General features: G+C 39.4%; 1 protein-coding gene across 1 annotated transcript; it reads right to left on the bottom strand.

The window, feature by feature from the left end:
• Nucleotides 1–14864: 14864 nt before the first annotated feature.
• Nucleotides 14865–16981, bottom strand: LOC137713237 (U-box domain-containing protein 13-like). Its single transcript, XM_068452521.1, has one exon. The coding sequence runs from the start codon at nt 16845–16847 to the stop codon at nt 15180–15182; it is 1668 nt and encodes a 555-aa protein (XP_068308622.1). The 5' UTR covers nt 16848–16981; the 3' UTR covers nt 14865–15179.
• Nucleotides 16982–26003: the final 9022 nt, after the last annotated feature.

The raw sequence follows: 26003 nt of genomic DNA, 5'->3' as shown, positions 1-26003 counted from the left end.
TTTTTTGCATCTTCCGAATTTTTCAAGATTTCTGAGTTTCGTTTTTCTTTTCATAACCAAGTTCAATTTTGTTCAATATTTCGAGAGCATATGAGGACTTGCACACTACATGTTTGATGAAATGAATCTGACAATCTCTCTATCTGATTTCTGTTGCTTATGTGAACTCTATAATCCTTTACTTATTGTAATTCAATGGGTTTTTTATGTGCACTGCACTCCGGAAACTTCTTCAAGCATGGGAACCATTTAGTTTTCTTCAATATCATATGAAAAAAAATACATTTAAAGCACCGTTTGGAAGAGAGAAAAAAGAATTGTAGATTCAAATATATATAATTGTGCTCGATTTTACTATAATTTAAACTAGTTAAAATTAAGTGATGAGTTAATATTATATATTTTATCATATTCTTAGTATAATTTGGTAATTATTTTGGTAGAATTTTGATATTTTACTTTATATTTTCGATATAGGATATTCGACTTCCTCTGGAGCAAAACATGATCAAACGGACGAATTTTGGAGTGATTCAAATTGAAGGATGTTCGTGTGTCTCTTGGATTTTTTGTGTCAAAATTTGGGATTTTTCTACCAAGCGGTTATTTTCTGGCGATTAAATAAATGAGCAGTGCGCGTTGCTGGAAATTAACGTTTCTAGACTTAAATTATGTTTCTGAAGCCCAAGATGACCTCAGATGGGTTCGTGGCCTTCTGCAGAAGTGTTCAGGATAGTTCAAGCTTTAAATCCAGCTATTTTGGGCCAGTTTTAAAGCTGACTTGGGTCCAAAACGTAGCTGTGCAGATTTCTAGGCGAATTTACAAAGTTAATTTATGATTATGTGTCCTATTTTATTTCAATTTCTTTAGTTTCCTAGTCTGATTCTAAGACCTTTTACTAGGAGAATTTTATTTAGAGTAGTATAAATAAGCCTTTTGGCAGACCTAGGGTCTCTCTTCTACAAGATTTGGGTAGAAGATTTTGGCTAAAGCTTAGATAGTTCAAAACTTATACTTTCAGGTGTTTTCATTCTTTTTCTAGTTTAATACACTTATGTTGATTTTAATTGTGAATATGCGTAACTAATCCTTTTGTTAGGGTGAGGTCATGATCCTTAGCAAGAAAAAATTGTAGAAGAAATGAAAATGATCATAGATCAAGATTACTCACAAGAAAAATTATTCATAATGCAGAGTTAGAGCAGAGAGAGAGAGAGAAAATTGAGAGAAGATTTAGAAAGAGAAAATCATCAGTTGAGAGAAGAAATTCAGGAGCTCGATCTTGAATTAAATTATGAGAGAAGTAAGAGAGATAACCCACTCCATAACCATTTAAACAGAAATTCTTATGTGAGGAGTGAATTTAGAAAATTACCATAAGAAATCAGAGTTCAAATTTTAGAACGAAAAGGGAAACAAGGCTCCAGTTTCTTTATTAAAGTTTGCCAATTCCTACCATTAGAAAGTGACTACCTAGTTCTTCAAACTGATGCATCAGAAATTGGTTGGGGAGCTATTTTGTTAGCAAACAGTTTATATGTGAGGTTCTTCTTGTCTTCTTCCTATAGTTCAATTCATAGAGTATTTCTGTTAAAATTAACAATGGAGTAAACCAATTATATTTGGCTTTTAAGGATAAAGTTATATTTCTTAACCATAAATAAGATTAATTGACTATATATAATTGGGATCCCTATAGAATTCACTAAGTATGAATTGACTATATATAATACAATTTTTTTTTCTTATGTTAGGATCCCCATCCTCGCAAAGCATGAAGTTTTGTTAGTTTGGGGTCGCCCTCTCTAGGAACAAAAAATTTCTTACAAGAAGGATCCTTGACGGATCGGTAAACCATACATGAGTATGATCATGCTTATGACCTATCATTAGCTTGCATATTAGCTTCACGATAAATAGAAGGAATTGCCAAACAATAAGAGTTCGTTTGAAAATATTTCTTTGAAAAGCACTTATGCTTAGAAACATTTCTAGTAATTGGAGTACATCAAAATTTTTAAGAGAAATGCAAGTGCCTTCTAGAAAAGCACTTGAAGTCCTCTATGGAGAAAGCATACAAGAGATGCTTCTTCCACGAAATTCTCCCTTTTCCCATCAAACACTTGTGGACATCGAAATTTCGGTGAAATGAATGTTGACCAATAATTAAAATTTCAACGCTCACGTGTCACATAAATTTTACATGTAGCGTGTGACTCAACGAAAAATCGAAATAAATTGGAAAAGTCATAAAATAGGACACGTGTCATTACCTGGCAGAAATGATTTATTTCATCTGATTATTTAAATCCAAAAATCAAGTTTTGGAATTCTATAAATAGGAAGCCAAGGCATTCATTTTGGGAGGAGAAGAAAGGAAGAAGAAGAGAAAGAAAGAAGGGAATTTACATCACACCAAAACCTTGAAGCCTTGAAACTCTAAAGCTCTCAAGCAAAATCCCGAAGGATCAAGAAAACACTCTTCGTTCTTCGTCAAACCCTCCTTCAAGGTCAAGCCCCAACGGCCCTTGAAGAACTTCCGCCGACTCAAGATCAAGCCCCGATGGCCCCTTGAAGAAAGCGTTCATCATCCGTTCATCCTAAGATCAAGCCCCAACGGCCCTTTGGATCAACAACCTCAACAAATCCACACATCCAATCGTCCTTCAAGATCAAGCCCAAAAGCCCTTGAAGAAATCCACACAACCATTATTCAAGATCAAGCCCCGACGGCCCTTGAAGAAAGTGTTCATCGTTCATCATCCGTTCATTCAAGATCAAGCCCAAAAGCCCTTGAAGAAATCCACACAACCATTATTCAAGATCAAGCCCCGACGGCCCTTGAAGAAAGTGTTCATCAACTGTTCATCCTTAGATCAAGCCCCGACGGCCCTTTGGATCAACAGCTCATCCACAAACCTACACCCTACGAAGATAGAATCAGAGGATCAAATTACAAAGAGATTGTAACCCCAAAATCATTAAATACAAAAAATATATTTTGTACACGTATTCTTGTTTCTTGTTTCAGGAATTTTTCGTGTTTACAAACTTGGCACGCCCAGTGGGACCATCTCTACCTCTCATCTCTGTCTCCGTTCAAGATATTCAAGCACAGTCCATGGCTTCAAACAAAGAACAAGTCATGACTATCGGCACTACCTCCATTGAAAGACAGCTGGTTCAGATGAAGGAAACAATTGCAAGGCTGATAAAGACTGCAGAGGAGAAAAACTTGCAAACCGCCGGACTCATCAACCGTCTGGAGGCACAGCATGGCGTCAAAGTGAAACCAAGCTCTCTTCCAACTAAGAGGACCGAAGAAGGCTTCAACCCAAATGCCTACGAACTCATGTCAGAGGCTAGGCATGACTTTGCTTCCTCTTCAAATCTTGGAAAGAAGGTTTCAAACACCGTCAACGACAAAGATCGTGACCTCACCAAAACTCAAAAGAAGTTGAAGGAGCATGGTTACGGAGTTGACAACAACCAAAGCACACCTCCAAAATCAATGGTATCAAGCAAGGGACAAGCCGTTCTTGCAACCACCAAGGGAAGAAGCATAAGCACTTCCGCCACAAATGGAGCATCCATTGGTGCCACAACCACTCCTCAACATGCCGCTGCAAAGTTGGTACTGCTAAGCAAGCAAGAGCAGCATCAAAGGCGCGAGTCGGTCATCCACCTGACCTTGCTGGGGGCACCAAAGCATGCTATTGAGGCACACAAGATGGCACCCCAAAATGGCCAATGGGGTTCTTCATCAGCACTATGGATGTCTGAAGGAAAGTCATGTCTATTGGCTGCACAAGTCATGACCATCGGCGTCACCTCTGTTGAAGAACAACTGGCTCAAATGAGCGAAGCAATTGCAAAGCTTACACGGACTGTGGAAGAGAAGGATTTGCAGATCGCCGCACTCATCAACCAACTAGATATGCGGCTCGACATGAAAGTCGACCCAAATGTTGGTCCATTAAAGAAAGAAGTCGACGAAGAAGAGGAGCCTCCAGTGGAGAAAGTCGAAGAGAAACCGAAGCTAGACCAAGCAACGGCGTTCATGGAATCTCTCTCTATCCAGCAGCTACAAGAGATGATCGCAAGCACCATCAAGACACAATACGAAGGAAGCTCACATGACTCAGTACTGTACTCAAAGCCTTACTCCAAGAAGATTGATGCTTTGAAGATGCCAATGGGTTATCAGCCCCCAAAATTCATGCAGTTCGATGGAAAAGGCAACCCAAAGCAACATGTCGCCCATTTCATTGAAACTTGCAACAATGCTGGGACGGAGGGAGACTACCTCGTCAAACAGTTCGTGCGTTCGCTAAAAAGTAACGCTTTTGACTGGTACACTGACCTCGAGCCTGAGTCTATCAACAGTTGGGACCAGCTAGAAAGGGAATTCCTCAACCGTTTCTACAGCACTCGTCGTACTGTAAGCATGCTAGAGCTGACCAGTACGAAACAGTGGAGAGATGAACCTGTCGTCGACTACATAAATAGATGGCGTTCATTAAGCCTGGATTGCAAAGATCGGCTTTCTGAAACCTCTGCCATTGAGATGTGCGTTCAAGGCATGCAGTGGGGACTACACTATATCCTTCAAGGCATCAAACCACGAACATTTGAGGAGTTAGCCACCCGCGCCCATGATATGGAGTTAAGCATCACCCGTCATGGGAAGAAAGAACAGATCGCCGACTACAAGAATGACAAAGTTTTGGGGCCAAAGGTGGATAAGGCTGCGTGGAAACCCACCAAGGAAGCAATGACGGTCAACACAACTCCAGTCAAAATCCATACACGAGGCAAGGCGATTCAAACCGAAGCTTTTCGTGATCAAGAGATACGTAGACGCACTTTGAAGGAGCTTGAGGAGAAGACTTATCCATTCCCCGACTCTGACGTGGTTGCCATGTTAGATGACTTGCTGGAAAAAAAGGTGATCAACCTACCTGAGTGTAAACGGCCGGAAGAGATGAACCGTACTGACAGTCCAAGGTACTGTAAATTCCACCGCTTCATTGGTCATCCGACGGAAAAGTGCTTTGTGCTAAAAGATCTCATCATGAAGTTGGCTCAGAAAGGGATCATCGAGCTAGATCTTAATGATGTGGTGAAATCAAACTACACCTCCGTCACTTCTGGCTCTTTGAACTCAAAATCTTCACCTCAACCGCTGGGGGCATGCTCCAAAACCATGTCAGTCAAATCAAGTGAAGATGAAGGATGGATTCATGTCACTCCAAAGAAAATGTACAAGAAACATAGGTCTCCTCCACAAGTTCACCAATCGGAAAGGGGGCAAAGCAGCTACCGTCAACCTTCAAAGCTACATGAAAGTGTTGAGGATGATGAAGTTATGACACAAAGATCGTCCGTTGCCATTACGATGCGCGATTTCTTCCCAGAAGACTTCTTCAATCACTCAGTCAAGACTCCTTGCTATGAAGATTGCAAGGAATGCCTCTCTAAGATCGTTTGACAAAATCATCAAAAAAAAAAAACGCTCCTCGTTCGCACGAGCATAAAAGGCGACAACCAAAGCTCCTTGTCCGCACGAGCATAAAAGGCGACAACAAACGCTCCTGGTCTGCACGAGCATAAAAGGCAACATCAAAAGCTCCTTGTCTGCACGAGTTGAAACTGCAAACAGCACCAAAAGCTCCTTGTCTGCACGAGTTGAAACTGCAAACGACACCGCAAGCTCCTCGTTCGCACGAGCCTAAAAGGTGACAACCAAACGCTCCTGGTCTGCACGAGCATAAAAGGCGACACCAAAAGCTCCTTGTTCACACAAGCCTAAAAGGTGACACCAAACGCTCCTTGCCTGCACGAGCTGAAACTGCAAACGGCACCAAACGCTCCTGGCCCACAAGAGCATAAACTGTGTACGGCAAAAGCATCATCAAAACCATCACTCATTTGAACTACGTTATGACTTGATCTCTTCTTTGGAAGAGTACGTAGGCAACTTGAAACTTCAAAACTTCAAGTACAGTCACATCAAAATAAATAAATAAATGTTTCATTAAAGAAAGTCAATTTTATTACAAAAGAAAAGAAAAAAAAAAAATACATATGTTACTATGTATTAGAAGAAAAAAAATATATATTCTCTATCAAAAAAAAAAAAAAAAAAAAAAAAGTTTCTTCAAAAGAAAAAAAAAATATATATATATATATATATATATATATATAAATTCCTTATATACAGTAGCAGCCCCAGGCTTAGCAGATGGACCTCAAGGCCCTAGACAAAACGGACGGTGCAGACCCTCGTTGAAGCCCAAATCCGGGCCCAGGCACAGCTTCGACAGCTCCGCTCGCTTCTTGGCTTCCGTTTCTGCACCTCATCTTCTGCATCTCCGCCCACGCCAAGAAGAATAGCCTCCTCCTCTGCCCCGTCTGCAGCACTGCCTGGAAGGAACTGCCGTTAATCTCCGTCAACAAACCACAAACCCAGCAGCAACCGCTGCCAATTTCATTGCCCAAGAAGCAGCAAAGCTTCATCCAAGAGTCGCTGGTCAACCTAGCCAGATCGCGGGGCATCGATCTCGTTCGGATCGACACTGAGCGCTCGCTGGCAGATCAGGGGCCGTTCGACTGCGTGCTGCACAAGCTCTACGGAGACGATTGGAAGCGGGAGCTGGCGGAGTTCAGGGTCAAGAACCCCGACGGGGTTATAATCGACGCGCCAGAGGCAATCGAGCGCCTACACAATCGGATTTCCATGTTACAGGTGGTTTCGGAGCTGAGAATCGAGCACGAGAGCGACACGTTTGGGATTCCAAAGCAGATTGTAATATACGACAAAGAAACGCTGTTTGATCGCCAGGCGTGGGAGGGTCTAAAGTTTCCGGTAATCGCGAAGCCACTGGTGGCCGACGGCAGCGCCAAGTCGCACAAAATGGCGCTGGTTTTCAACCACGATGGTCTCGACAACCTCAAGCCCCCAATTGTGCTTCAAGAGTTTGTGAACCATGGCGGCGTCATCTTTAAGATGCAGTGGCAGGAGGGTTTCCGAGAAGCAGGGGAATCTGCGTGCTGCTCTGTAAAAAAAAAGGACCTGGTACTACCATGGAGTTTGCTGTTGCACTGCTCGAGCAATTGTATGAGAAAGAAAAAGCTGATGAAGTTTCTGGGCCACTGGTGATGTGGTCCAACCATAGGGATGAATATGTCATAACTGAGCTAAACACAGTTGAGTGGACTGCCAGTGATTCCCCTAAGATTCTTGTACCCAAAGCTGTTGCAGCATCAGGTGCAAGAACATTGGTTCACCGTCGTTATGTGTGCACTCGAGTACAAGAACTCCGTGAAAATTGGAATGCCATCCAAAATGGTTCATTGAGCTTCTCTTCGAGTTCAATTAAATCTGGCTGCATTAGTAGTCAAAAGCCTGAAAATGGTGTGGTACTCCATGAAAGATCAGGCTAGACACAGTCCTCAGCTTCCACAAGTGGTCAACAACCGAGAAATCGAGACAGTTGTGGCTTAAATGATATCGACAAAGCATGGAAAATGATGGAAATTGCAAAGTCAAGAATGGACGCTGGTAAAAAGTGCAGCGGCAGTTCCGTCAACACAACAAGTGATTCAAGAAAACGAACTAATGTAAATCCTTGTTTTGGTACATCAAGTCAAGCGCAATCCTCATCTTCCGCAGGGTATTATCGACCAATAAATCAAGTTGGTTGTGGAACACGTGACATTAAGTCGAAACAGCACGTTCATACAAACACTGGCAGCAGCAGTGGCGTTCAGCACCCAAAACTTCTTTTTAGAATGTCAAGTGCTTCAAAAGAAGCAACAAATGTAACATCGAGTTTTGATATTTTGAGAAGCCAACAACTTGGAGCCTGCGATCGGAGAAGAAACCATCATCCTCCATGTTTGAACAAGTGGAGGAGAAGAACCCATCGTGCCCAGCGATGGTCCCGAAACCCGCCGATGATGCAAGGACGGTTTCGAACAAAACAACAGCAGTGACGGACGAACAAGCAGCAGCCTTTCCTTCTTTGCATAACGCTGCAGCAACCGCCGACGTCAGGCAGAAGCCCAAACAGAGACAGCAGATGCGCCATGTCTTTGCCGTCATCAACACCCTGCAACTTGTGATGTCCAACGGAGATTTCACCAAAACACAGCAGCAAACCGTGTTCCCACAGCTTCCTGCAGCCTCTTGGGTGTCTAAAGAAGTTTTTCGACATCTCTCTTTCTCTTTTCAGAGATGCAATGGAGAAGAAGCCATCACTCTGCACGTTTGAACAAGTAGGGAAGAGGAACCCAACATGCCCAGCTATGGTCCCAAACTTCTGTGCCATGGTCGTCTTCAAAAGCTTTTTGGTGTTCTTCATTGAGACAGAAACCCGAAGAAAGCCCAGCCAAAGAAGAATGGGCGCTAGTGGTTGCTGACCAAGTTTCATTCGAATTCCAGTTTAAATTAGGAATTGATAATAAAAAAAATAAATAAAAAAAAAAAATTCTTTCCTTCTGCAGCATCTCAGCCTGCGGCATATGGACAAGGATTTCTGATCCACCAATAACCTCAAGCTCGTCACTCTAGCAGTCGTGATCAAAATCGGCGAAGAACTTCAGTGACCGCTGTCAAACGACTAGCCGATCGCGAAGCTCGACGCTTTGCACTACTTCAAGCTCTGGCTGCTTCTGCACTTCCGCCATGGCTGCTGCCTTTGAATGTGATCAACAAAATCAAAGTTTGTCAACTCACACCAAAAGATCTCATCCGTCTGCTTGCCTCTGCTGCTGCCTTTGAATGTGATTGACAAAATCAAAGTTTGTCAATTCACACCCAAAGATCTCCTCCGTCTTCTCTCGGACTCGGCCTGGGTTTTCACCCACAAACTCAGCCTTGCAGATCACCATATAAAGAAAAAAAAAATGATGAAATCTGGATGGACAGCACCATCCCAACAAAAAAAAAAAAATATATATATATATATATAATAAAAACAATGATGGTGCTTCTGGAACCATGTGCAAAAAGAAAATATATATATATATATATAATAAAAAGAAAGAAAAAAACAATGATGGTGCTTCTGGCACCATCTGAAATATATATATATATATAAATGAATGGTGGATCAGTGCCACCGAAAGCAAAGAAAAGTAAAAAAAATAATAAATAAATAAATAATAAAATAAAATAAAAAGGAATGATGATGGACGGTGATGTATATGTTTTATCTGTATTTAGCACAATAAACTGAATAAAATAAAGCATGTCCATTAATCTCCAAGAAATTACAAGTGTGTACAAAAAAAAAAAAAAAAAAAAAAAAAAAAAAAAAGATGGAGCTTTCACAAAGGATGTTCACGTGAAGCCCCATTACTTGGCAAAACTCTAGAAGCGGAAGGCATCGGAGCAGAAGACATCGGAGCGGGAGGCATTGAAGCTAGAGCATTCCAGGCCTCAATACTTGGCCAAACGCTGGAAGACCCAGGAAAAAGGTGCCTCTGGAGGAAAGACGAAAACCTTTGACGGTCACTTTGAATCCGGCCTTCAGACTCTTGCAGCTCATCAAGCTTCCTCTTCATGCCCGTCGAATAGTTGTTTGCAAGCACGTGCAAACTTCTATTCTCATACTTCAGCTGCTTGATCTCTTGCTTGAGACTTTCCACCTCTGCCATCAACGATTCAACCTGACGGGAGCGAGCAAGTAGGCGTTGGCCCATGTTGGACACAGAGCCTGCACACTGAACGCTGAGAGCGAGGGACTCTTGAACGGCCAACTCATCGGACCGTCCTGAAAGCAGCCTACTATCCTTAGGAGTAAGGAGGTTTCTAGCTACTATCGTAGCTGTTGTTGCATCCGTCATCATGGAGTCTTCACCTGTAAGAGGACCGTTAGAAGATAAAAAAGAAGGGCGCCATACATTACCTTGACAGGGTGCAACCGGATCGCTGCTGAGACTCAAATCTAAGCAAAGGTTCGATGAGTTAGTCATTTTTCAAAGGTGTTCAGAGAGAAGGAGTGAATGGAGATAATTCTCAAAAGGCCGGAGACGATTTTCAAGAATGGGCAACTTTCAGAGTGTGTATGTTGGAGTGATCGATACCTCTGTAAAAAGCCAAGCGACACGACCACCGATTCAAAAATCCGGATTTTCCTGCGTGAAGTTCGGCGACGCGTTCGCGGCTTTTCAGAAAACGCGTTCAACTTTGTCAAAAGATATCTGACAAAGTCGAGAACACGTGGAGGCCATCATCGCAACTACACGTCTTTAGCCAACAAGCGCAAAGTTCGGCGACGCTTTCTCTGCTTTTCAGAAAACGCGTGCAACTTTGTCAAAAGTGGCGCTCGTTCAGAAATCGAAGAGGCGTCGTTCAGATATCAAAGAGACGTTTGTCGACAAGGGTAAAAGAACGGTACCACCACTTGCTATTAAGAAATCCCTATATGTGTCGACCTTCATCTCTTATGGCAAGGTAGACCTGAAGAAAATGCCCAACTCTTCCTCACCTCTGAGGGCGCACTCCCAGCAAAGCCTCTCGAAATACACAATTCTTCTTCTTCCTTTGAGAAAACCTATTCAACCTTTGAAGATACCAGATGCCTGGAGTACAGATGACCCAGGAGGAAACGATAGATTGAAGCATGTGCTGATTCATTCACCGCTTCTTCAAAAGCAAAGGTATCTCATATCATCAAGGGCGAAAGCAAAGGTATCTCATATCATGCTTTTTCCCTGTCTTTTCCTTTGTCCTTGTTCTTACTCGCATGGCAAAGTGAAAGAAGCAATCAGCCGGCACTTGGAGTCAGTCTTCTGATCTGGAACCGACTACCTGGAATCTATTCCTGATTGCTTACCTAGTATTGCTCTCGAGTAGTCATCTTCAACGGTTGATACACTGCCAGAGAAGGGACAAGGAAACTTCAATCTTTCCGATTCGTATTCAATACGAATTGGAAAGATTGAACAAAGAAACAGGTCAGCACCTCCACCTCGTACTTGCCTGCCATATCCTGAAACCGCTCGTAGACCTTCGGGGGGAGACCAAAAGAATCCTGCTGCCCAGTTCAAGAGTAGCACAAAGGAAAATCAACGAGCGGAGGAGACCAGAAGAATCCTCCAGCCCAGTTTTCAAGATCAAGCCTCAATGGCCCTTGAAGAAATCACAAGTCCGATTCAAAATCAAGTGTTCACCACCCTTGAATCAAATTCAACTCCAGATAAAAGGAGTAAGTTCAGACCTTCGGAGGAGACCAAAAGAATCTTCCAGCCCAGTTCAAGATTAAGCTTGTGGAAAATCAACGATTGGAGGAAACCAGAAAATCTTCCAGTCGAACTCAAGATCAAGCATCGATGGCCCTTGAAGAAATTTCCAGCTCAATTCAAGATCAAGCCCCGACGGCCCTTGGGTTGACATCTACATTAAGGGACTTCAAAACGCATCTTCTACACGTGACAAGCACATGTCTACGACGCGCCTTGAAGTGGGGGCATTTGTGGACATCGAAATTTCGGTGAAATGAATGTTGACCAATAATTAAAATTTCAACGCTCACGTGTCACATAAATTTTACATGTAGCGTGTGACTCAACAAAAAATCGAAATAAATTGGAAAAGTCATAAAATAGGACACGTGTCATTACCTGGCAGAAATGATTTATTTCATCTGATTATTTAAATCCAAAAATCAAGTTTTGGAATTCTATAAATAGGAAGCCAAGGCATTCATTTTGGGAGGAGAAGAAAGGAAGAAGAAGAGAAAGAAAGAAGGGAATTTACATCACACCAAAACCTTGAAGCCTTGAAACTCTAAAGCTCTCAAGCAAAATCCCGAAGGATCAAGAAAACACTCTTCGTTCTTCGTCAAACCCTCCTTCAAGGTCAAGCCCCAACGGCCCTTGAAGAACTTCCGCCGACTCAAGATCAAGCCCCGATGGCCCCTTGAAGAAAGCGTTCATCATCCGTTCATCCTAAGATCAAGCCCCAACGGCCCTTTGGATCAACAACCTCAACAAATCCACACATCCAATCGTCCTTCAAGATCAAGCCCAAAAGCCCTTGAAGAAATCCACACAACCATTATTCAAGATCAAGCCCCGACGGCCCTTGAAGAAAGTGTTCATCGTTCATCATTCGTTCATTCAAGATCAAGCCCAAAAGCCCTTGAAGAAATCCACACAACCATTATTCAAGATCAAGCCCCGACGGCCCTTGAAGAAAGTGTTCATCAACTGTTCATCCTTAGATCAAGCCCCGACGGCCCTTTGGATCAACAGCTCATCCACAAACCTACACCCTACGAAGATAGAATCAGAGGATCAAATTACAAAGAGATTGTAACCCCAAAATCATTAAATACAAAAAATATATTTTGTACACGTATTCTTGTTTCTTGTTTCAGGAACTTTTTCGTGTTTACAACACTATTAGAAGCGTTTTTGGTGATTTGAATGCGCATTTGGGTTCTTTTATAAGCAATTTCAAACTAATCCTAAATCATTGGCAGCGTGTCCTTTAAGCGAGTGTAGTGAAATTAGGATTTAAAATGATAAAAGACTTTATAAAGTGATAGATTTGATTTCAGAGATTTTATTATCATTTATCTAGACTTTAAAAATGATACCAAACTTTTAATCTGAATGATTTAACACATCTAAATAGTTAACATTGTCTCCACATTTAAATCATATAACATGATTATTGATGATTGAATTATTAATTAAGTGTTGATTAACGTGATTATTTCATACTGATGATAAAAATCATGTAATTTATAAATTGAGTCTAAAAATTGACCAAACTAGCCTTAGTCATTTTTTTTTCTTTCTTACAGCCCTTCATCACCAACCATCCGCAACCATTTTTTTTCCTCTTCAACCATTCTTCCGCCGTCAAAAAAATAAAAATAAAAACCAAATGCAAAGTATATATATCCATTTGGATTTTGGACAACAACCAAATGCAAAGAGAAATACACATGGGCCGCACTGCAGCATCTATTGACAGGTTCCGAAAGACCGCAACCCAAACTCCATTAAATTGACAAAGCATATTAATACGGTCCCTTATCTTTCAGCGCAGCAATTGCTAGTTGTATTAAGAATATATTGTAATTAATGTATAATATTGTATTTGTCTAAACTAGGAAAGGCTATTCCATGTATTGTGCGGATCACGGCTTTATAGGATTAGAATCAGGATTTGACTTTACCGCTCGTATTTGTGTGTGTGTGTGTATATATATATATATATATATATATATATATATATGGGCTACATAGCCTCTGTTCAATATACAGAAAAGCATTCAGCCATATTATTCATTCATATATTCTTCCATATATCAATCCCAGGAACTACCTAGCTCTTTCTTATTTAGTTGGTACCCCTCTCTTTAATCACACCATATCTATTACAATTTTTACACGCTCAAAAATTCAAAATACAGAGAGTTTCCACTTTCAACTAAAGAACCACACCGAGCTTACATGAGTTAAGTCAATTGGTCACGTCAGTATTCACGCCCTTTTAACACTCGAGTTCTGATTACTCTCTCTGTCGAATTACTCTCTGCAAACCATTTGGAAGGATCATGTTTTGGAATAAGTGGGAATATTACATCTTTTTATAACAAGATAAAGAATATGAAGATGGGCCACCCACACCTATACCTGAGGCTCATCGAACTCATAAATAGCTAGCTACCTACCTACCTGTCTTATTTCATTTCCAACTAGCAGCAATCCAACAGAGCAAAAGTTAAGTGAGCGAGACAGAGTGATAAGTCATTTTCTTTCCAAATTAGTTCATTCCGAGTCTCTGTATATGTGTGTGTATTAATATATATGGCAAATAATATGTTTTGGAGATTCGTCAACACAACAGTGCAAAATTGGGCGACCGATAGAACAAAACCACATGCTCCACCAACAAAACCACATGCTTCTTGACCACAAAACTCCACTCTATCATCACAATTTACATCTGTTAAACCATCTCATTAGCTGAAAATTACGTGATTGCAGCAACAAACCCAAATTGAAACCCGAATAAACCCGCATGAACCCCCAAACCGGAATTGTGAACATTAGGTTAGGGTTGCGTTGACCATCCAACCCGTCCAATCTGCCCGAGTTGTACCTCTAATAACTTGAATGGCAATCCGATGAACGCTATTCAATTACAAAATCAACTTGGAGAGACATTCTTAGCTATCTCCGGTTGTATATCTCCTTATCACGCCAGAAAGATAACATGGACCCAAGAGCCAAAAAGATTGACACTTGAAATGACCAGCGATGAATGCAGAAGAAGATGATAAGGTGGTGGTGGCCAATAAGGCATACCAAATTACAAGAATTGGCATTGCAGGGGAGGAACATTTAGAGACAGTAATGCAAATAATCTAGAACATGGTTCTGGCCCCACCCAAGTTAATTGTCCTCCAAGTCCAAATTATCATCGAATTAATCAGTGATTAGGTAAGCAGTGACCTAACTGCAAATTTCTTCTTTTTTATGCATTGACCAATACTCAGAAATTTGAGAAAATTGAACCCATGTGCATAAATTGGATCAGCAAATGAAATTTGGAATTAGCCACTCTAATAAATAATTAAATTGCAATTAAAAACCAATCTAAAATTTCAAAAATCTTGCTTTGAATCGATCATAAATTATACAGAGTGTGGTAAACTGTCAATTCCTGTATCAACTACTTCACAAAATAACAGCAAGAAAATGATAAATGTGGAATCAGCCTTCTTAAGTCAAATAGCGGTTAGTGATTTTTGCACTCCCGTTTTCTCCTTGGGCGGAAATTGCTACCCTAAATAAGGCTCAATCTTTACTAACTATGGTTGGCTAGATTGTGAAGTCAATGAAACAGGTAAATGTTGGCAACACAAGTATGAACTCACACCAGGCAGCAACATCAACCATTGGCTTTTTTGTTGAGAAAACAAAGCCTTAGATGCCTATCCAGTTAGGTCACCACAACTAGATACAATGAAGCTAATTTAATTTTTCTACCATAAACCAACAGCAATTATAAACAAGATATGAAAAAGAAAACAAAGGAAAATCAAAAGCCAAAACTAAAAGTAATCACAACTATTGTACATACAGAACAGTGAATCATCTTCGTGTACCTCTATACTCCGAAATTCAGCATTCGTCATGTCTCCTCTCGTCAAGATCTGGCAAAAACACCCCAAATTTTACCCCGACCGAGGCTTTCCAAAAGCTTCTTAGACCCCTCTACTTCCAAGTCGACGAGTTTCTGCAAATGTAGACAAGCACCGGCAGCAATCATTTGCTTCCTACACTTCTTTGAATGTGCAAGCGATGCCAATAAGGCAACAGGATATTTCTTATCCAATTTCTGAACTGATGGGTTTAAAAGCTGAACTGAACTCACAACTCCACCCCCATGTTTCTTAAAAATCTTTCGATTACCAGCGTATAAAATCAACGCGGACAAGGCCTTCACAGCCGATTCTTTCTCCTCAACAGCTTTACCATCCAACATTTTGATCAATGGGGCAATGCAGCCACACTCACCCATCTCCTTTTGAGTTTTCGAGCAAAATCCAAGCTCATAAGCAGCCTTAGCTGCTGCAATTCTCACTCCTAACACACCAGAACTCAACACCCCAACAAGCCTAGCTACAAACCCATCTGAAACAAGCACTTCAGCAAACGGAGAACAAGAAGCTAAGTGCCTCAAGAACTCGACTGCAACCTCGAGGTTTCGATTGTTATTGTTCCAGCCAGAGTCCCAGTAATTCTTCAAACATTCAATCCCACCTTCCCTAACAACCAAAAGCTTCAAACTTTCACTCCCAGAAACCAAATGACACAAACACCCAATCGCATTCTCTTGCGCCAAAGCCGTCCCAGAACCGGCAAGCCCCAAAAGCACACCAACCCCATTTTCCTCCACGAAATTCTCTTGATTCTCAGCAAATCCAGCCAAATTTCTCAGCACACCCGCCGCCGAAGCCTGCGAGCCGGGCGTGCCGCCCTGGCAAATGTCCAAGAGCGACGAAACCCCACCTCTGGACCCAATTGCCCTCGCGTTCTCCTTCGAAAAGCTCAGAGCTTGAAGCGCCAAACAAGCCTTTTCCTTCGCAAACCCACTTCCCGAATCGAGCACCCGCATCAAGTGATTCAATAGCGACAAACCCTCCGCAATCAAGACGTGCTTGCTGCTCTCCACCTTCGACACTATCGATATCGCAAAAACGGCGTTTTCCTTGGTTTCGATTGAGCTTGAATCGAGTAACCGCACGAGCACTGGAACAATCCCCTGCGCCACGGCGATCATCACGTGCTTGTCGTCCTCCTGCAGAAGCCCCAAAAGCGACTCCATTGCTGAGTTCCTCGACTCGGCGCTTCCGACTTGGAGCCGAGTCACCAGGTTCCGGCACTCGGCCCGGACCGTCTCCCTCTTGGAGGAGGAGCTGCCGGCGGACGAGACAGCGGAATCGACGAGGACGCCGCTCTTGATCAAAATCTCGGCGTCGGCGACGTGTCGGTCGAGGCGGGCAAGGATCGAGTCGACGTCGCTCTGAGTGCGGAGCTTGCCGGCGGAGAGATTGGAGGTCTGGCATTTGAGGGAGAGCGAAACGGCGTCGCTGAGGGTTAGGGAGACGGAGAGGAGGAGGTGGAGGGAGAGGGGGTGGGAGGTCGAGGTTGGGAAGTCGGCGAAGTCGACGAGCTGGGCCTGGAGCTCCGAGAGCTTGGCCCGGATTAAGGCCCATTTACCTTTGAAGTTTTGGATGAGTGGGATTTGGTCGTGGAGTGAAGAGATGAGCTGGGTCGACGATTCGATTGGGTCGTTCTCTGGTTCTTTCATGGCTTCTGCTCGTCCTGTGTAGAGAGAGAAAGTGAGGAGAGAGAGAGAGAGAGAGTTTGGGGGTTTGCTTTTTAGGGTTTACAGAGGAGAGAGAGAGTGTGTGTGTGTGGGGAAATGTTGGAGCAAGTAAACGACGACAGCAGGGGAGGTCGTGGCGGAGGAGAAGAAATAGTTGGGGAGGTGATGTGGAATTTGACCGGCGGCTTCGGCGTACACGCAACTGCCGACCGTAATTTCACGCGCCTTTAACTGACTTGGATTAGGCTACTGTTAAGTACGTTATCCATTTTATTCTCTAAGTTAGAGTTACTTTGATATTGTTATGCTTTTTTCTAAAAAAAAAAAAAAAAAAAAAAGAAAGATATTTTGCTGATACTGTGTTGTGAGTATAAATAGTTGTAAAATAAATTTATTAAATATTTAGTAAATTGTTCTGTGTAAAAGTGATTTTAACAGAAAAAATGTCTTAGTGTTTGGTAAATTTTTATATAAATTGCTATGAATATGTTAAGTGACTAGAAATTATATGGTATTTAATGTGATATAATAATTGTTACACAGAATAATGTAGGGGCAAATTTCTAATTTTGTTAAACATATAGAGGTATACTTGTGATTTGAAAAAAAAAAAAAAAAAAAAAAAAAAAAAACTATTTTTTTAGAAGTAGGGACTTCTACTTTTTTATGCTTCTCTACTATCATTAATAGTAGTTTAAAAGAAAATACTTTTTTTGTTAATGTTCTAAATTTTTTTAATAAGCTGTTTGCTTTTTTAAACACCACAATCTCAAACTAATCCTGAAAAGATGTAAACATTTTATCTAACACAAACTAAGTGGGGTGTATTCAATTGGGATTTTGAGAGATTTTAATTCTTTTAATGAATCTAGGGGTATTCAATTATGATTTTAAGATAGTTTATTTAAATCCTTAGAAATCCAAATGTATTCAATTAAGATTTTAAAGAAGTTTATAACATTCTAGGTGTATTCAATTAAAAACTGATTTTAAAGAATTTGATAAAATTGAGGAATTAGAGAGAATTGGAGAAATTTCGTAATGTATTTTAAGAATCCACAAATCTCACCTCTCCCCATGAGATTTTCGAGGGAATTGAATCAAAATTTATATAGAATCTCTACAAATCAATTAAACTCCATAAAAATTCATGGATTTATAAATCCATTAGAGCACTTCCATCGTGTGCTCTAGCTCGAGGGATAGGCTCAGGAACAGGGCTTGAATGCCCGAGTGATGAAGCCCAGCGTGTGCTGGTGAGCAAGCTCGAGGGAGAGGCCCGGCAATTCATGTCGGCTCGAGTGCCCAAAGGGAGTATGACGTGGGCTAATGTCAGGGCGACGTCAACCACAATATAAAATTAATAAAAATTAAAAATATTAATAAAAATTTTAAAAAATGAAAACCCAGGCTTCGAATTCAACGACTCTCGTCGGAGTTCATCGTCGAGGCTGATGATACACAAATAGACAAATGGCAGAGACTAAACCCAAGGGTTTCAACTCGAAACACATAAAAAACCAGAGAATAACTCAAGCAATTGAAGTAGGGCAATAACCTCATCTGGATTTGAGCAATGGAGGCTTGAAGCTCTCGGCTTCAATGGTGGATCACCCAAATGGTGCTCTGATGATGCATGCAATGATATATTCGAGTTCCTCTCATCCAGGGGATTGAGATTTCAGAGTTTGTTAGTTTGATTTTCTTCGGTTTCGAAGAAGATGAAGGATGAGAACTCTCAGAGCTGGAGAAAGAGAATGAGAGAGATTAAAGAGAGAGAGGTTTTAGAAATAAGAGAGAAGGGGCGTTGGTAGAGAGAGAGAGAAAAAGTGTAAGGGAAATGAGAGAGGGTAGGTGAGGGAACCAGTCAAATAAAAGGGACAAAGAGAGTGTTTAGGGAAAAAAAGGAAAAGGAATAGGAAAAAGGGAATAGGAGAAAAATTAAAAATTATTTTGTATTATTTTATAAATAAATAAAATACTAATATTTTATTGCTTATTGTCAAGGCTATTGAAGTACAATGGTAGAGATGTAAAAGGCGATTACTGTTCATTAAAAGCAATTACTGTTCACTTGATGGATATCATAGTAGCCTGAGGAGCCTTTCCCACGATGGAACTGCTCTTAAAATCTCTCAAATTCTCAATTGAATACACATCTCTAAACAAAGGAATTTGGTTAGAAACGTAAAGGGAAACGCAGACTCGGTCCGCGCCGTTTGTTTACCTACCGCGTGCAACACACGTAGCTAGAAAGCAAGTGAAGAAGCAACTAGTCAGAGTACCCGGCTCGGCCGAAAAATCGGGTTATAATAATCGGGACTTGAGCCAAATTCCGGTCCCACCTCCCCTCCAGTGACTGGAAGCAGGACCCACCTTCTTTTCAACAATACGCCTCCTTTATTAGAGTTTCTCAGTGACAGGTACGAAAGCGAAAGTTCCCAACCCTCCTGGTCTTTCTCCGAACTCGGTGGTAATCTTGCACTTGTAACTCAACTGCATCGTCACGGCCGCTTCTGGACCGTTGGATTGGCATACGAATCGGAGTCAGTGGTGGGTTTGGCTAATGCTATTGGGCTGTGACGGAAGAGGTTGACTGACGAGCTGCTTTTTTTTAATTTTTTTGGCCGAAGGTTGACGAGGTGCTTTGACATTAAGTATGTGACTTTTCGCCGGCTAGACTGGTCATATGTACGTGTTTATTGGTATCTGGGCTAAAAGTACCGCGTCTTCTTCACTGGATAAAAAAGCCCACCGAAAGATACTTTAACTATTTATTATTAGTTATATTTTTGGTAATTAAACTTTTTTTTTGGTAAAGGTAAATAACCATTTATTTATTAGTTGTTTTTTATTTGAAGTGCTTCCACTTAAAGATATTTTTTTAATGTCCCTATAACGATCTATGCAGATAACACATCATGTATCGAATGGCTTAAAAATGGACACATCAAAGGAGACAACATAATGCACATTGCATTGAAGTTCTTCTTCTCACATTAGCAACAAGAACATTAGAAAATTACAATCGAGCAAATCCGTTCCCAGGACAACTTGGCCATCCACTTCACCAAGTCTTTACCGAAGATGATGTTTCAAAAGCTTGCTCAAGGAATTGTTATGCATAAACTTTTTGAGTTGTAACATTGTTAGTTCTCTTTGGAATTATGTCAAACTCAGGAGAGTATTCTGAAATATACTCGCTTGACCTTAATGTACTCTTTTTTCCTTTGGGTTTTTACTACTTAATGAGGTTTTAACAAGACATCCATCTTGGGTTGGTCATACCCATGTGTACATCTCGTAGACGTTTAATTGGGGTTGCACTTTCGCACGTACTTTTCCTTATACTATAGAGTTATGTCTTGTATCAGATTTTACCATAGCCCTGGGGTTTTGTGAGACTTAGTTCCATATGCAAGTTCCTTTATCTAAGACTAGCGTGTTCCCAGGTTAGTGCCGACGAGTCGACTTTCTCAACTTACCTGATGACGAATCTACTTGAGTATTTACACACTCAAAGGGGAGTGTTATAAATGTTTTATTAAAGTGTGATTTTGTAAATCCTAGATAGATTTGGAGATTGTATTTACTTGGTGGACAAGTAATTTCTCTCATTTTAAATAAATGTACTATGTAGGGGCAGTGGCGAAGCCAGGATTTGTCGAGGGGAAGGGCGAAATTCAAAATAGTACAAGGTTTAATAAAAGCAGTTGCTTTCACACTACAAAGTGTAAAGTTTTGAGTCAATATTCATAGCAAAAAATAGTTTCTCTACCAAAGCGGTTGTAAGGAATAATATCAAAGCCAATGTAAAAAGCAATAATATCAAATCCTAGGCATGTTTTCTCACGAGGGGAGAGACGGCTGCCACTCCTTACCCTCACATAGCTTCGCTAGTGTGTAGGGGAATAACACACACCAATAATCCCTACACTTTCTCTACTCTCTCTCTCTCGTTCTGGCATCCATCTATTTCTTGTCATTGAAATAAACCACACCAATTTTTATTATATAGGAATTTTGTATAATTATTCTATCATTTGTAAAACAAAAAAAAGTGTATGCAGAAATACATCATGAGTAATCCTGATTATAATTCAAATGATGATTAATAGCTAAGCAATAATTTTTTTATTTTTATTTTTTGAAATAAAAGAGAGATAAACAAGAATATTTAACGAATCTTGAAACTATTGATCAACTTTTTTATTAAATTTATATTGGAAATAAATTAAAACTATAAACACAAATAATTATTTCCAATTGAATAGCCTAAGGAAATCCAAACAAAAATAAGAACAAATTAACTGTATTTTCACCATCCCATGGTCAATTGAAAATTAAGAATCGCCATTTCTTCAAACTTTTGGGATCGCTGGTCTCAGTTATAAATTATTAATACTAGAAAAGGTTATCGGTCAAGAATTTTAGGTGCTTACTATTAGGTTTAAGTTTGGATAACTACTCAACTATTGAGGGTAATTTAGAGAAAAAAAAAATTAGGAGTGATTCTAAATTGATCAAAACTTTTTTAAACATTTCAAAGAACTACCTAAAGTTTTAAAAAATGAACCTCTATTAAGCGTGTTTTACTGTCAAGTCAACTATGGAAATTTGAATCTCCAAATTGACGACATTTAGGTAAGCAAGTTTATGGTTTAACTTGGCTAAAGTGAGTTTATTGAAGGGGAGATTAGAACTCCAAAGATGTCGATTAGTGAATACTAACTTTAATATTTGTCCACCTCATCATTTAATGCTAGTAATGTCATCACTTAATGTGATAAAGTTTTTGATGATCCTGATGACACATTCCGACCCGGAAAGTCCACTAGGAATCCGAATCGAGCTGTGCTGGCCGACACCAGGAAGTCTCGATTTTTATTCCTTTCTTACCTCTACCTTTGATCATGTCACAACGAGAACTTCTTGATCACATCACATAGAGAAGTTGACAACATCCCATTTCTATCTTAGTTGTTTTCACAAGTGTCTTGTTGTTGAAATTTCAACGTCCATTTTAAGGAAGAAATCATCGTCCACTTACTAGCACCACTATAGGTTGATTACAAACTAGAACAACTGATAAGGAATTGGCTCTATGAAAGGGTTCCATAACTCTAAGGGAGAAAAGTACTCGCTATCTCCAATATTTTGCACCACTCATTAATCTAACAACTCACACTTCGGTGCCTATACTCATTGAATTGACAAGTAGATCACCCAAAAGAAATTTGAAAACTAGAATTGGTTAGGATTCCCAAAGCTAGAAAGAAGAATTCACTAATATTCTACTTTATCTCACCTGAGTTACGTATTCTCCTATCATGAGATATTTGGCATGGCATACTTTACATATCGTTTTTCTTTTTTTGAAGGTGATTTTGAGATATGTATATATTATATTATTTATGGGAAAGTATACAGGTTTTACGGTGAGGGGTTACAACCTTTGAGAAATGAAATGATTTTCAAAAACTTTGTTTTTGCCCACTCACGCTTTCTGTTTTGCGCCCCTCCAGGTTTAATTGCTAAAGGTTTCTTGTCGACGAGGATTCTGGGCAAATATTAGGATATGTGGTTACTTCTGAGGGCAAAATTCTTACCCGCTCTGCTGTACTTACTTATGCTTTATCATCACGTGTAAAGTGGGTTCATACCCGCTCACTAGCGCACTCTGGTATTTAGGCACTCTTAGGTTTAAATTTATTCACATTTTTCCACATCATCACGCATTATGGCTTCGTCACCTTCTAGGTGTCGGCCAGCACAACTCGATTCAGATTCCTAATAGACTTTCTGAATCGAGGTGTGTCACCTGACCTATCAAATGTTTAATTTTAAAACGTTAGATAATTATTAATTTGAAATATTTTAAAATTTTGATACTAATTTGGAATCACCCGTATTTCACCCTTATTATTATTATTATGATTATTATCATTATCATTATTATCATCATCTTAACGATTAAGCACGTACGTAAGAGGAGTTGTTTTATTGCAACTTAACGATTAAGCACGTACGTAAGCATTGCATGCACATATCATCGCCTGCATAATACCTTGTTTATCATGAATGTTGAATGAAGTCTCGATCATGTTGACATCATCGAGTAAAATAGCAACAACAATTAAAAACATGCCTTCCATTTGTGATATTTATTATTTAATGTAGAAAATTATTCTTTATAATCACAAATATTATTCTTTTGATGTAGTGGAGAAAGATTAATAGTATTCATATTCATTAAAAAGTCAATGACCTGCATCAATAAGTACGTTTTACCATGCATGCTTCCACCAAAAACAAATGAAAAAACTCATGCAATCGATTATGTTATTTTATATCTCTTATTTTATGTCCAATTTGCACCGTCAACTAGTTTAAAACTTTTTTTTTTTTTTTTGTCTTAGTACAAGCTATGATTACTCTTAAAGTATAATAATGGGAGAGCTTTTCTAAATACAAGCATGTTTAATCTTAAAAAATTCTAGCAAGCGACCCTTTACCACAATGATGGAAAGGTATTGAGTCTTTGCATGACGGCGTGAATTTAAATCCCGTCGATGACTAATCTAACATTTAATATAACAAAATTTATCATTTGACCCAAAAAAAAAAAAAAAAATCTTCAAAAATTCTGAACCGTAACCTGACTTGAAAAAAATATAAGATTATTTAATCAAGTCGGACCTGTTTAAATAAGCTTGTATTTAACCAAAATGATAGTGTAAATAAGAATAATCGAAGATTAAATCTATAAATTCATCAAAAGAAAAAACCACTACTGTTGATTAATTTTGCGGTTCACACTCATGAAAGTGTTGCGATGGGTTTGATAATGAACTTAGACATGCGTGGGACAAATCTAATGGGCCTATAGGCGAAGAACATTATGAACACAAACCGACCAATCTTGACCACCCTTAAATTGCATTGTGAGGTTCAAGTTGAAGTTGAAGTTGAACTTAGACGAAAAGGCCCTAAATCCTGAAGATATCGAGTGTTATCTTCGTACTGTCATATTATCATGTGATGTTACTATTTTTAAGTGTGCAACTAGTTAAGTTGTTACAATATCAATATGATTAGTAGTGGATTGCTCGCCCTACTTTGAAATCTTTACATGGGATTAGAGCGACTTCCTTCCAAACCGGCCAAAATACCGTTTCAATTGTGAACAAGACTCCTGATAGTTCCAATCGTGAACAAGATCCTGACCTGACCATAACTTGACTTGACTTGATGATTTGTTGCTTGAAATTAATAATAGACGCTACTAATGTGAACAAAACTCCTGACAGTTCCAATCGTGAACAAGATCCTAACCTGACCATAACTTGACTTGACTTGATGATTTGTTGCTTGAAATTAATAATAGACGCTACTAATGTGGAATTCATTGTATGTATGGCCCATTAAAGACATGGTCCTACATGAGGGGAGTGTTCTATTTTGGAAACATGACAAAATATATTAATACTTGTAAATCAATGACTCCATTATTAATAACATCGAAATCTTTTATGATAAAACTCATGAAAAAAAAAAATTTTAACTATCAAGTCAATTCACCGCTCATTTGGTTTTCCATTTTTTCTCCTGACATTTTTTCTCAAATACGTTTAGATGTCACCTCAAATCAAGTCGTCGGCCGGTCTACCGAAGAAGAATCAAATCAAGCCAAAACACATCCACAACCACAATTCCACGTGCATAAGTATTCTTTGTTATTGCCCTAGACAAGAACCAAAAACCAAATAAAGTTGAATGCCATTGAAGCGATGGGACTTGCTGCTGTCGGGGTAGTTGCTTTTTTGAGCAACAAGCTTGGAATATATGAAGAAAAAAGTTATTAGAGGGTAATTTTACCTACATATTTATTTTTATTTTGTATATATTCTTTTAATTTTAAATCATCAGATTGAATGAATTGAAAAAGATTAATAGATAAAAATTAACAAGAAGGTATGAATAGCACCCATCTTGCAATATGCTTAATTATAATTGTGATCCAACAATTGAAACGATGATGTATTTTCAAGTCAAACGGAAATTGGTGATTAAATTGGATGGTATTAACATTATTTTCCTCTTTTTTGGGTGGGGATGATGACATATTGGTTGAGATATTACCATCTTAGCAAGAATTTTGGAATAAAAGAAGGTCCAGGAGAGTCATGTCACCTCGTACCATAAATTCTATTAAATCTTTTAGGATGACGGATCGTTTGATCGATCAATCAAGGTCAAAACAATTTCATTTTCAAAGTTCTTTTCTAGTTATGGGAATGTCAATGAGAAAATTCGAAATAGATTGGGTTTGAATGGCTCCATGTAAACCAAGAAAAATGTATGATCCTCTATTTATTATATATTTTGTTGATATTGTACACTTATTCTTGAGATTAAAGGTATATTGTTCACTTTTTCTTATACAAGCGATTTTTTATTTTAAATTATACTAAATCAATGGAGAAGGATTTGAACCCAAAATACAATAAATTAAAAATTAAGACTATAACTATCAAAATAATCCACCACTTAGACCAACTTCAATGGTGGGCTAAAAGCCAAATTACCCCCCAAAATTTCCCCCCAAACCCACTCCAACCCAAGGGGAAATTTTGGGCTAAATGCTAAATGCTAAACCAATGCCAAATTCCCCCCAAAATTTAGCCCAGAAATCGGAGTGAACTTCACTCAATATTTATCGGAATTTAAATTTTTTTAGGTTAAAATGTTCATAAAATTAATTTACGATAGTGTACATATTTTTTTTTTTAAAAAAAAATTAATTTAACAAAAAAAATAGCCTAAGTTCATTCTTTAATAATCCCGGGCTAAAATTTTAGGCTAGAACGGTTGGAGTAGAAAAATTGTTTCTGAGCTAAAAGCTAAATTTTCCGGGCTAAAAAATTTGGCTTTTAGCCCAACCATTGGAGATGGTCTTATAATATTATATACTTATAACTACACAACGTAACTTCAATAGATAACTTATAGTTCCAGTTAAAAGTATTTATCCATATGCACCTTCGATTTTGTTTTCAATAGGTAGAGCTTTGTGAGTACAATTGTCCACAAGGACACAAGTGTTTGTCAATCTTTGATTGATGTGTGCGTCTCGCA

The sequence above is a fragment of the Pyrus communis genome, chromosome 13 (genome assembly GCF_963583255.1).
Source record: "Pyrus communis chromosome 13, drPyrComm1.1, whole genome shotgun sequence".
Lineage (NCBI taxonomy): Eukaryota > Viridiplantae > Streptophyta > Magnoliopsida > Rosales > Rosaceae > Pyrus > Pyrus communis.
The sequence above is the reverse complement of the archived record's forward strand: the minus strand, read 5'-3'. Positions and strand labels throughout refer to the sequence as shown.

What these genes read in the sequence shown, in the direction of transcription:
- LOC137713237 (XM_068452521.1), bottom strand. Translation starts at nt 16,847, where the DNA reads ATGAAAGAACCAGAGAACGACCCAATCGAATCGTCGACCCAGCTCATC.